Source organism: Calypte anna, chromosome 5 (genome assembly GCF_003957555.1).
Source record: "Calypte anna isolate BGI_N300 chromosome 5, bCalAnn1_v1.p, whole genome shotgun sequence".
Lineage (NCBI taxonomy): Eukaryota > Metazoa > Chordata > Aves > Apodiformes > Trochilidae > Calypte > Calypte anna.
In genome coordinates this window covers 11,175,707-11,188,948 of record NC_044250.1, presented here as the reverse complement: position 1 = coordinate 11,188,948, position 13,242 = coordinate 11,175,707, and the positions used below count along the sequence as shown (strand labels likewise).

General features: G+C 34.7%; 1 protein-coding gene across 6 annotated transcripts in view; it reads left to right on the top strand.

The window, feature by feature from the left end:
- Positions 1-13,242, top strand: part of PLEKHA7 (pleckstrin homology domain containing A7) — a 117,528-nt gene that overhangs the window by 92,828 nt on the left and 11,458 nt on the right. For 3 of the 6 annotated variants that reach the window (XM_030451289.1, XM_030451286.1, XM_030451290.1), the window contains 10 exons: positions 3,703-3,771; positions 3,985-4,065; positions 5,175-5,324; positions 6,357-6,458; positions 9,732-9,840; positions 10,635-10,873; positions 11,129-11,320; positions 11,590-11,707; positions 12,547-12,626; positions 13,018-13,218. In XM_030451289.1, coding sequence (XP_030307149.1) covers positions 3,703-3,771; positions 3,985-4,065; positions 5,175-5,324; positions 6,357-6,458; positions 9,732-9,840; positions 10,635-10,873; positions 11,129-11,320; positions 11,590-11,707; positions 12,547-12,626; positions 13,018-13,218 — 1,341 coding nt within the window. The remainder of the gene's footprint in view (positions 1-3,702; positions 3,772-3,984; positions 4,066-5,174; positions 5,325-6,356; positions 6,459-9,731; positions 9,841-10,634; positions 10,874-11,128; positions 11,321-11,589; positions 11,708-12,546; positions 12,627-13,017; positions 13,219-13,242) is intronic. The other 3 variants (XM_030451287.1, XM_030451291.1, XM_030451288.1) reach the window with 2 other exon arrangements.

The following is a 13,242-nucleotide window of genomic DNA, read 5'->3' as shown; positions in this document are numbered from 1 at the left end:
GGATTAAAAAAAAAAAGAGAAAATATTAAAAATGTTTATCTGCCATAGCATTAGAAAAAGTATAAAGTCAGCTCCTCTAAAAGCTTTTTCCCTTTAAATCTGCTTGAGCTGACTTTTCTCTTCTTTTTATGTTCTTTACTTTTATTTTCCATCCATCCTTTCTGAAGATCTCTGTTCCAGAGGTTTTGAAATACAGCTTTTCAATATGAAATAGTGTTTAAGCAATTAACAGCCTAATGTATGCCATAATACTAAAACTGATTACACTAACTGCTAACACAGCAATTAGTACTTTATCATTACTATTTTATGGGTTTTTATTTTATTACTATCATTACATACATTACATATTGTTCCCCCCTTGCTCTAGTCATTTTATACCAGCCTTATTTTTATTCTTTAAGAGTTTAAAAATATTATCTAATACATTTTTTTGTTTTAATATCAAGATGATATTGTACAATATTACTTTGTATTCTTATAGGTGTAAATAAAATAAAAGTGCTCTGGAATTATCAATCCATTTCACTAGTACTCTTCTGCATGCAAGCTAGTCCTGACATAAAAAAAAAAAAAAGTCTAAAGGCTGTTTACACATAATATGAGAAACATTACTGATAATTCTGAATTCACCAAATGCCATGTGTTGTACAGGTTTCCTTTAACAATATTGCCCTTAGTGTATGAACCATTTTTTCCACAAAAAAAGTTTCAATAGCTCTGTATTCTCCTTTTCTTCATGAGCTTGAGAGATGTGGAGCATGAAAAAATGACGTAACTATGTTATAGCACAACCATGCCACTTGCTCAAACAGATGTCCAGGTCTTTTTATCTCAAAAGTTGATGGAGCCTTTATTAGAAAAACAGAAAGGAAGAGCATAGGAAAGAAGAGGTCTTATTTTCCCCACAAGCTTCTAGAGTGACTGTGTAAGTAAGGTGAAAGACAAGTGGTGAGGGAAGGTTCCCTTCTTGTGATTATGAAATGAAGTTCAGGCAGGCTACAGGAGCAGTGGATGAGCAGCTTAACTTCAGAATAGTTTGCAAAGATTCCCAAGGAGGTTATGCAAAATATGGATGAAGAAGCCCAGGACAGTTTGTGTCACCAAGTATAAATGCTGCAGTCAGTTAAAGACAATCTGGGGCCCTCTCAGTGATTCAGCACTTGTCTTGCTTCATTCTACAGTCACACTGTAATATATGAAGTTGTTCAGTTTCTGCTGCAGTTGAAAGAGGTTACCAGAGCAAGTCTGTGTAATAGGTAATGAAGGGAATAGTGCAGAGCAGGTATTTGTTATGGGATGAAGGGTAAGTGTGATGGAAAGAACTTGTTCACTGAGTTTTTAGCTGGGTTGCTCAGATGACATATATAGAGCTCTTGGTACAAGCATTACTACAGATTAAATGGCAGAAAATGTCTTGCTGTATTTCCAGCACTTAAAATTGCAATTGGGAAGCCTCAGCAAATCTTACTTTGTGTGTTAGTGTGTGTGTTCTGCAAAAAACAACTGTAAGAGCATGTGATTACTGCTGCTAATGGAGTTCTGAGTTGTAAGGTTTGGGGGTTTTCATTTTTACATCTGTAACAAACTATTACTAAACTTTTGTTTGAAACAGATAGAAAATAATGGACCTCTGATCAACATGATATACAAAGTGCTAAAGAACTCAGCACAAGGGTTACTATCCAGTATACATGTAAGACTGCTTGCATCTGAAATGTGCTCATCCCATTGCTTTTTAAAATAGCAGTCAATGTTTACACGTTTTGGCTTTTACAGGTGTCTTATGGTAGAGTCAAGCTTTCTGTAAGACTTTTTTTTTTTTTTTTTTTTTCTTTTTTTCTTTCTCTTTCCCCTTTTGGAGTCTGTATGCAAAATTATGGCTGAACTCAGTGTTTGGTTGCATTTTATCATGTTTTCGAAATGATTTTGTGAATTAGTGACTCCTATGTATAATTTTGAAAATGTGGAAGCATGCTTGAATCTTCATTATGTTCTCATGTTCACTGCTTGATAATAAGAAAATCTTTACAATTCTAATAATGCAGTGTATAATATTCCCAAAATTTGTAAACTCTGTTTTTTGTGTTAATTCTGTTACTTTGAAAAATGCTTCTGCTTTCTCTTAGTTTGCAGCTATTACTTGGACATGCGAGTATTTATGCTTATGTTTATTTGTTACTATTAAATGTAGGCTTCAGCATTTACATAATTTCATTAATAATTTTGAAAGGAAAGATTTTTCCAATATAAAACACTTAATTGATGAAAATTTTAGTGTCTGAAAATTGAAAGTTTTGAGAGGCAGCAAATGCTTTTGATTTTGATGGTGGGGGAATAGCATTTCACCATGTGAAAACTTATGATAAGTCTTCGAATTAAGCTTCCTGTTGGAGAAGACAGTAAAAATAAATTATGATCTTACTGCTCTGTCTTAAACCTACTTTATTACTTGAAAAAACTGTGTAGATGGCTAACTTCATATTACATGGTAAACGGGAAGCTGAGATTGTAGCAAAGTTTTCTCTACACTTACAGTAAAATGTAGGTGCTTTCAGCTACCAGGGTCCTGTAGGTTAATGAGAAAACTAAGTAGCTTCGAGTCTGGAGATTGAAGTCAGAGTAGGTAAAAAAGCAACCTACCACTTCTACCTCACCAGAAAAGCCAACAATTTCTGCTTTTATATTATTAAACACAATATTTAGGTGGTTTTCTTCTTCATAAATTCTTGCCTGTGTATGAATAGAAATATACTGTATATAAACATTGTAATTCTAAACATCAGGTGTTTCTTTGCAAGGTAGTATTTGCTTTGATTGATCTTTTAAAATGCTTTAATCTAGTAATACTAAGTCATTAGATTTCAAGACTTGGACTGATTAATAAGCTATATTATACTGCTGTTCTCTTAACCTCATTTATTCACAGAAAGGGTCCCATGTAGACACCAGAAATAATAAAATTTTTCTACAAAGGTAGACATGCCTTCATTTTAAGATTGCTGTGAAGGTTGGAAGAATAGTATATAGTTTATATATAGTTATATATAGTTTCTGTATTGTTTCCAAAATTGTGTTAGGTGATAATCTTCTCACAAGAAAATGAGTATGAAATGAGTAATTCGTGGAATGAGAACTTTGTAATATTATAAACATTTCAAAAAAGACAAATTACATTTAACTCCACTATAGCCTTTTTATAGCATTCTGCTTTCAATAAAATTCACCCTGCCCTATGGAAGAGACTGTCCATTGGAGAATGAAAAAATTGTATTTTTAGTCATTAATTAATATTGGGTTTTTATTTTGACATCTGTAACAGGCTACTACTAAACTTTTGTTTGAAACAGATAGCAACCATGCTATCTAATTATTTAGGTCCTCTGGCTTCAAGAAAGCCAGAGGCAAACTTAAAACTATGAGGTTTTGCAGGACCAGAACCTTTGTAAGCATAAACAAGTGGGATTATGCTGTTTGGGAGAGAATCTTAAGCTACTGTAAGAGTTACTAAATAGCTTACTATAACTAGGAACCCTTTCTGATAACATTTTTTTAAAACTAGAATGTTTGAAAAGACTTGAAACAAAATGTTATTCATCTTTTTTGGTAACCCTAAGTATTTAACAAAACTTATTTGCTGAAGCATAACTAGCTTTGAGTTTGCAACCAATTTCTCAGATCTTCAAAACCTATTCCCTGTAGGTGACAGGGAGGGACACCTTAAAAGAACGGAGTACAAAACCTGTCAAGATTGCAGAAAGTGATATTGATGTAAGTATCAAACACCACTTCAGAACCTCTTGCATTGTTTTGGCTCTTTATCTTGTACTGTTTCATGTTCACATTATCATGCTCTTTGGGGTAAAAAACTCCTAGTGGTGACTTTTCAGGTTAATTTTTTAAAATTAAAATGTTAATTTAAAGGGTTTGGGTTTTTTTCTTCTCTCTATAATCTACATTGTAGATTTACATTTTCATTTTCAGGTCAAGCTAAGCATTTTCTGTGAGCAGGACAGAATTCTGCAGGACTTGGAGGACAAAATAAGAGCCCTTAAGGAAAATAAAGTAAGTAGATTAGAAAGGATTTTATCAATTAACAATTCCTGTAATCATAAAATATGGAATCACAAACAAAGAATGAAATTGCTGGATGCTGCTTGCATTGTAGTAATTTTCTTTGGACATGTATATGAGTTTAAAAAAACACATTGGTGTTTCTCCTAGGGTTGAGTATCCACTTTTGGAAAATGCAGTCTTAAAAATGAATATTTAAACCCTCATACACTTAATTTTCTGGCATTTATTACAAATTGTAGTATGTACACTTTTCTATGTAGTTTTGATTTATGTTTTAATATGTGTATGTTGTGAGGGGAGTCATGTTTCATTTGCAATTCCTTCCACCTGCACAAATACTGTTTGCATTAATAGAGGTCTGCTACCATAATGAAATATTACTGTAACTTTTGTTGTGGATTGTTGGTTTTTGGTTTTGTTTTTTGTAAATAACAGCAAAATGGCTTGTCTTTCCTTGCCTGTCTCTATCCTTATCTATTTTACTGCCTGTGACCTCAATAGATTGAGGTAGTTCAGAAAAATAATCTATTCTAAAATGAAAATACTGTCCAGATTTGTCCTTCCAATGAACTACAGTCAAAAAGTCATCCAGTGTTATTTACTTAAGATGGAATGAGTCAGGGTTACTTAGTAGTTCAGGCAAAATCTAAACTATATTAATTTAATACTTAAATTTAGTATTTAATTTAACTATAACTGGTTTAACTTCAGCAATGAATGAGAACCTAGCCTTCAATAAACAGCTAATGCTGACACAGTCCTGTACTGTGAAGGGAACTTTTCTTAAACTGTAAGTTATGATTTTGTACAGACAGCAAATACAAAAAGTCCCTCTCACTGCTTTGTGTTTTCTACAAATTTGGTTACTTGAGGGAAAGATTTAATGGCAAATGCCAGATAATTTTGATTATAGTGATTAATCAAGACTCTTGCATTTTTTCATTTGTATCTTAGTATCTGCAAGAGGTCAAGCCAATCCTAACCCTAGTGACTTCTAGTTAAGATTGAGACTGTGGAAAACGACTTTTATTTTCCTGCAGGTACATCTGTAAAATTCCATGTAAATCTTGTCATCTTACTGCCATCTTCTTTGTTAGGACCAGCTGGAGTCTGTTTTGGAGGTTTTACACAGACAGATGGAGCAGTACAAAGACCAACCACAGCATGCAGAAAAAATTTCTTACCAGCAGAGACTTTTGCAAGAGGATCTCATACATATCCGGGCTGAAATATCCAAAGTTTCAACAGTAAGTGTTTTTTGTTGTTTCAAGGAAATCACAATTAAAGCACCAGCTAGAGTAAAACTGTATTTTTCATTGTATGGGAGAGTTAAGTTCTGTCCTGAACTTACTTGGTTAAGGTACAGAACACTGAACCAGAAAAAAGAAATAGAAATATGATTTCATGATATTTTTCAAGAGGAAAAGGAATTGGGAAAGTTTGATATTTTGGTCACATTTTACTGTTGATGTTAGACTTCAGTTACATTTAAATGCAGTTTAATGGTGTATTTTTATTAGTAAAAAAATATTTCTAAGACTTGACCATGAAAGAGAGTATATTAGAGAGACTTCCATTATTTCTTCCCCTCAAGTTTCAAGTAATCTGTTTTCTAGACTTAAGAGAAAAATCTCATTTCATCATTCCTTACATAAAAATGCTCCAGGCTCTTGATTTTTCTCAGTTCTGGGTCAGAAGGTGGATTACATTGACATGGATGATGGAAATAATCTAGGTAAAGTAAGGGTGATTGGATAGCCTTTTCTTTCAGGTGTTTGTTGGTTTGTTCATTTCAAGTGATTCTGTGATTCTGTGAAAGTGGTATTGCAGCACAGTCTGTAGAACTTCTAAGAATATCCTGGTATTTGTTTCAAAACATGAGTTTTGGTTTAGGTGACTGCTTGGATTTTAATTATACACTTGTTTTAAATAGGGGAATAAAGGGAAATGGAACTGGAATAGATCTGATTCCTTTATAGCATACTAGCCATAGTTCAGATTCTATTACCAGTTTTAAGCTTAAGAAATGATTTTGAGTCAGCAAGCTGGCCAGAATTTTTTAACTAGGGATTCTTGTTTTGACCTTAGAAGCTATAAAGCATTTTGAAGTTTATCATCAACTCTAAGCAAAAATACAGGCTACAAAAAAGGGGATTTTTTTTTTCTTCTCCCTGTAATATAACACCTCCATCTTAAAAACACTTTGGTGCTCAATTCGAGAATACAGTGTTTTTGAAGTTTATTATAACATTGTAATAGAGTATCACCTCTGTTAATAGGAAATGGAAAATGCCTGGAATGAATACCTAAAACTAGAAAAGGATGTGAGCCAGCTGAAAAAAGCCTTACAGGAACGGATGAATAGTTCATTGCTATCTCAGGTGGGTCCATGTCCAGACACAGGTTAACTTATGAGATGATTGATAGCTTTCAGGTTCAGACAAAATCATCTCCTAAGTATGACATGAACTTAAAAGCTGTCATAAGATAAATTCTCTGCAATTTTTGCACTGTGTTCAGTCGTCACACAGCCCAGTTTGCAAAGGTCAGACGTGGTGCCAGCACAGCTGTGCCAGTCACTAGGTATCTTACTGCATGTGTAACAGTTTCTCATAAGTTGTGCACGCAAATTTGTCATTATTTTATTATGTTTTTATTACATGCTGACATCTTGACATTGATTACGTATTTAATTTATAAGGCTATGCAGGACTTCTTACTCTTCTACATATTTGATCTGACATTGGTGTCTTAATCCATTTTTAAGAACATCAGTGACTAGCTTGTTATTGTCATTACTTGTTCTTTGTCATGTTCTATTTATGGAAGATTTATCTCTGCAGATTGTTTTGTGAAGTGGGATAAGTGTTTAACAGCCATCAGTAATTGAAAGGCATCTTGGGTTTAAATCAATTATTCAGTTTTGAGTCTTAGCTTCAAACAAAGCTTTTTTATAAGATATTCTGTTTGCTGAACTGGATGTGGCAGACCAGATTATTTCTACATACCTGCTTTCAACTGGTGATTTATACAGGCTGGATTATTTGTCCTGTGTTTAAAAAGAACAGTTTTATTTAAAAGATGAAACACGAGGAGCAAAGCTAATGTATCCATTTTGCTCAAGTCTTAGCCTACTTCTCGAAATATTCTGAAGCAAAAGACTTCAAATTAAATTTTAAATTTACTTATTTGCAACAAATATATATTCAGATAGGAAGGCTGTTTATTTTCACTATTAATGGATAAATGTTTTGTATCAAAGCAAGAGATATAAAACTTAAGATTGCATCAATCTTCAAAGTCCTTTTCATTTGCTTCTAATTTGGAGGTGGGGAAGTGATTCAGTTTCTAGAGTCAGAGTATTGGATATGTGCATAATTATAAAAAAATACACATGCACACACACAAATATATGCATGTTATGTTTTGTGTGTGTGTGTGCTGTAATATGTATATATATGCACACATCTATAGCTGTGCATAGATATGCTTGGCTTAGATTTTAAAAGTAGTTTCTGCATAAGTATTTTTGGAGATACTAAGAAGAATTGATTTTTTCAGAGTACCAAAGGTTCTTAAAACTATATTTTTTAAAAATTCTCACTTGAAGTACCCATAATGGTTAGAGGGTTTTTTGATCATCTGAACAAGGGTATGTAGACTCAGGATAGTTTATCTTGTTAGTACTAAACCATTATACACTATATTAAATAAAAACCAAACCAAAACAAAAACCAACAAACAGTCTTCATGGAATATTATTAAAAATTTAATAAAATTGCAGGCAAGTTGCTGTAAGAAACGGCTCATGTTGTTTCTGTTCATGAAGAGGTTAAAAACAAGATTTCAAGCAGCTCAGTCAGAGTAAATCTTGCTTTTAAAAGTGTAGCTTCATTGTTGCTTAAGGGCTGGAGAGGTCTACACGTGCTGGAATTAACTGAGATGTGGTATTTTGTCAGTGATAACTTTTTAGTTGGTAAGTGTTTCTCCTCTAGCTTTATAAATCATTCTAAATTACGGTTCTGTGTGAGTTAGATTTATCTCTCCAAGATACCTTTTCATGCTTCCTCATAAAGTATATTTGTACCCTCTTGTGGACAGCAACTTTGGCTTTCATAATTTAAAAATAAATTAATCTGTATCTTTTAGATCTAGTCTATTTTTTATTCGAAAAATTCTCTTCACATCAATATTTAAGTAATGGGAAGAAATAATATTAAAAGATCTCCTGACTTTTGTACATTACTGATCGAACATTTTCTGAGTGGTTTCAATGCAGGATTTTTTGTACATGTGGTGTTTTTTAATGAGTTCTGAGGCTTGATTATTATAAATCCATCATTTGGTTCCTCATAGTATGATTAATCTCAGAAGAATGAAATGAAACGTGCAAATTTATAGTTTTTATCCTGACTATCTTTCAAGATATGTCCCATCTATCGAATGAGTTTACTACAGACAAATAACATTCTCCATCATTTAAATGTTTGTGTTCTTGGCACCCTGTTTGCTGATCTGTAGCCTAGTTGAACATATTTTCTGATCTAAGACAGAGACTGGAAAGCAATTTATAACCCTTCCTTAGCTCGATGAGGTGTAAGGGCTTTTACTAAAATTTTTCTCTTTCAGGCTTATAGGATTAATTAGCTCTTATTTTGCAGCTCATGGCAAGTGATGGATTTCTAGAGTTCTTGAGCAGTTTGCAAGCAATTCTTAAGTGTTTCACTGCTGTCTGCTTTCTTTAGTGTTGGTTTTATCTTGGTTTTAGTAATTTTATTCTTATTGCCAGTTTTGAAGGCAGCATTACTAGGCTCTGATTAAATAGGTAAGAATAGCTATTTAAGATGATTGCAATGAACATCTGAACAAAGTGGTGGCTTAAGGAGCCAAGACCTCTGGCTGCAAGGTGCAATCAAAGCCTGACTCCAGACTATGGACCAAGCTTCCTTTTCCTTCCTCTTGGAAAGGCTGGGTAAAGCAAATAGGTTGCAAAATGAGAACAAATCCTGGAACAGCAGCAATATACTGTTTCAGCCTATAACACATCATTCCTATAAGCCAAATATAAGCAGAAATTAAATTTTTCAGCTCTTCTGAGTTAGTTTTGATTTTATATTTCATCCACTGAAAGTCGTTAGGAAGTTCATGGCAGTACTTAGGGAGTCTACACTTATTTTATGCTGTTTTAATATTGGACATTTTCCCTAGATGTATTAAGATGAGATTCAGAAGGCTGCCTTAGCAGTCTGAAATGTGTTAGTACAGGACTTAAGAGCAACATTCAAATGAAATGAAAATGTTCTGTAACCTCATTTTATGCAGAACATTAAACAAGGCTTTCCTAGCCTGAATAATATTGTAGAGAAGAATGTAGACATGTTTCTTTCCCAGAACCTTCTCTAGGAAGTCTTCCAAGACTCAGGAAATGTTCTGATGAATTTAATGGGCAAGATATGTTGGTTTGTGTTGGTGTTTTATTTTGGTTTTCTTTATTACTTTAAAACAGTTATTTAACTAGTTTCTGGACTCATAAGTTTTCATGTAAGTTCTGAAACACTGTTTTGGTTTTGTTATCAAAGCAAGGATAAGCCCATAATAAATTAGAAATCACATATGATTTATTTTTCTTCTTTTTTTTTTGCTACAAACATCAGGAGAAAACACAAATACAAAAAGATTTGTGGAGAATTGAAGACGTTACAGCTGGCTTGAGTGCAAATAAAGCAAATTACAAAACCATAGTAGACTCTATCAAGAATCCAGGTAAGTAGAATATAATTAAAATTTAAAAATATACCAACACAGATGAAACTTTAGGTCTGTGCACATACTCTAGAAGTTTGTTCTACTGCAGAAAATTCAGTTAATTCAGCTGTTGATTGCATCAGAAATCTCTGTTGATTGAACATATTAATTTGGGGTTTCTTTGTCTTAGGTTTTTAAATCGTTTGTTTTCACATACTGATGACACTAAAATGTGACAAGCCTTAAAAAGGGAATAATTATGATGATGATGATGATGATGACAGGCTAAGTCGTGCAAGTTGCAGAAGGAGTTTCTGTCACATGCCAGGGTCATACCAGCACAGTATTTAGTCTGCATTCTGTCCAGGAACTTCTCTCTGTGTTCTTCTCATCCCTTGGATGCTGCCCTTGCTGCAGTTGCCTTTCCTCTCCCTCTTCAGGCAGGTGTTTTCTGGGCAGGGCAACACCATCAGCTATGGAAAATAGGAGGGGAAAGTGTGTGTGGTCTGCATTTCAATTGCTTTATTATTTTTCAAAGAAAAGACCTAAGGCACTGGGGTAGCAAAACACAGTGCCTCCTGTGAGTTCACTTCAAATATAAAGTATCCTTGCTTATCTTTTTACATACAGAGATAAAATAGTTCTGAGATGGCAAGGTCTTATTTTATTTAAGGAATGACTGTGAGCCTCGTCTAGATCTATAGGCATCTTAAGGAGCCTGGGGCATGGGGCCAGATACAGCCTACAAACTGATTTCATAAACATGATTGATAAGAAAGAACAGCTAACATGTTTGTTTGTTTCTTCTCTAGAGAGAAAAATAGTGCCTTCGTTTTCTCAGTCTTCAGTGCCTTCCTTACCAGCTTCCCTTGCAACTATGGAGAGCAAACTTTCAGTCCCTCAGAGCCCTCCATCCAGTCCAGTTAAATCCTCTCTGGAGGTCAGGCTGTACCCACAGCCTTATTTCCAGTCAAGAACACAGCACCAAGCACAGCAGCTGAAAAAAATCGAGCCGCCTCTTCAGTCACCTTTTAAGCTAAAGCCAAAGGTTGTAAGTACTGCTCTTGTCTAATTACCTCACCAATGTTTCTGTTTACTTGAGGCAGAAACGGTGCAAGTTTCATGGTTATAAAGTGCACTAATGAAGACCTTTCCTTGGTCAGACTTTGTGGTTGTTTAGTTGTTTCCTCTCTTGGGTCTTGTTTGATTTTTCAAGACTCAAGCTTCTGGTGGACAAAGGTGAAGTGGTCACAAATAATTGATGTAATATAATGAATTCAAGCTCTTTGCTGTGTTTTCCTCTTACCAGGAAGATGATGCACCACCCAGACCTCCTCTCCCTCAGTTGTACAGTCCTGATGATCAGCCACCAGCTGTTCCACCTCTCCCAAGAGAAGCCACGGTCATCAGACACACATCAGTGCGGGGCCTGAAACGTCAGTCAGATGAAAGAAAGAGAGACAGAGAACTTGGACAGTATGTAAATGGAGATTATAGGGTGAGCACTTGTAAACCTGTACACCTGCACTTTACTGATAGGTGAACCTATAAGGAAAGATATTGTCTATAAAATATATGGACCTCTCAGTCTTTTAATGAGGAGAGAGAGATACTGGTAGAGAGAGTAATGGCAGGGATAGATCTCTGCCATACAATAATGGCAAAGAGATGAGTAATGTAGAAACACAGCTTTAGATTTGTTTTAAGATTATTAAGACTTACTGTCTGTGATTTCATTACAACTGAGGATTTTTTTTTTCTGTACAGGTGGAACTGCGTTCATACATGAGTGAACCAGAACTAGCAACCATAGCTGGTGACCTCAGCCAACCTGCCAGTGGGTTAATGAGCTCTGAGAGTGGATACCAGACGTTACCTACCCGTGGTAAGACGGGTATCTGATTTTTAACAGTACAAGAGCTTTGCTCTCTTAGGATTTTCTGGAGATGGTCTTAATCCTGAAATATTTTTTTAAAGATTAACTATACAGTGCTGTGAAAAGCTAGAGATTTTGTGCATTTTAATGGTGCCTTTATTGACACCCAGCCTTATTGCAAAGCAAGTTAATACATAATGCTTAAAAAAAAAATAGCAAAAGATGAAATTAGCTGTTAGAATAAATCCTATATTCAGTTATTTTTCTTAATTTCTGTATGATATTTAACAAACTGAGGTATTTTTAGACACTTCTATTGGCAATTGAAGAATAAAAATATAATCCCCCCAGACACAACATGTGACTTGACACTCCACTCCCACTATGGAATTCCCCCTATTCCCACTACTTTCCTATAACCGTCCATGAATGAGGAGAATGTGAGTGTGAGAGTGGATCTGGGCAAGAGCAGTTAATTTCTGAGCCTTTTTCTTATTTCTTACCTTTTTCACTGTTGAATGTTAAGCATGATTTTCTTCAGAGATGTGATTATTTGTACAATTTATCTACTGTTGTATAGCTGAGTTCACCCCATACTTCATTTAAGAGAAGTTTCTAAATTACTATAGCTCTTTCTGAATTTTGATCAATAGTGACCTTGTACACATCACTTCTGGCTGAAATGAAATTTCACGCCTCTCATGAGCTTCTGAACTGCAAGATGGGAAATGTGAGCTGAAATAGTAGCCAGGATATCATAGAAAAAGCATGGTAATTTAAAAGATATGACACTTGTCTTCATTTTGTCTGCTGTTTGTTTTTAAAGCATTCTTTTTTTCCTTTTAAAGGTTTATCTGGATCAACTTCCAGATTGCACCAATCCTCTACCGTTTTGTCATATGCAACACTTCGAAGGGATAGGTCCAAGGTAAGTTGTAAATGAACTCCTGAAGGCAAATGTCTGAATTGTTCAAAATAGTTAAGCCCAGAATATATTTTGTGTAGCAGGAAGTGGGATTGTAGTAGCATAGTAGAGGAACCACCACTTGTGATCTGATAAAATCTCAAATTTTTCACTTTCTTAAATGAATAAGGAAGCAGACTAGTGACTTACTGTATTTGAAACAGATGTATAAAACAAGGTTGGGGACTAAAAATCAGCAATACTAATACAACACCTAGAGCTGAAATATGCAAATAAATGCAAAAGTCATAGAACATGCTTATTTAGTAATAAGGTAGGAGAAAGTGAATTTTTTTGTATACTTCTTATAAAGTGTTAATTACAACATATTTTGTGTGTCATGTGATTTCTACAGGAGAGACCAAAGAGTGCCTTGGAACGTTTATACTCTGGAGACCACCAAAGAGGCAAGATGAGTGCAGAGGAACAACTGGAGAGAATGAAGAGGCATCAGAAGGCGCTGGTTCGGGAACGCAAGAGAACTCTCAGCCAAGGAGAGAGGCAGCCTGGTTCATCTCGCTCTTTCATCAGGCCCATTTCTGCAGACATAGGCTCAGTATGTTAGATATGCCTTAAAAGG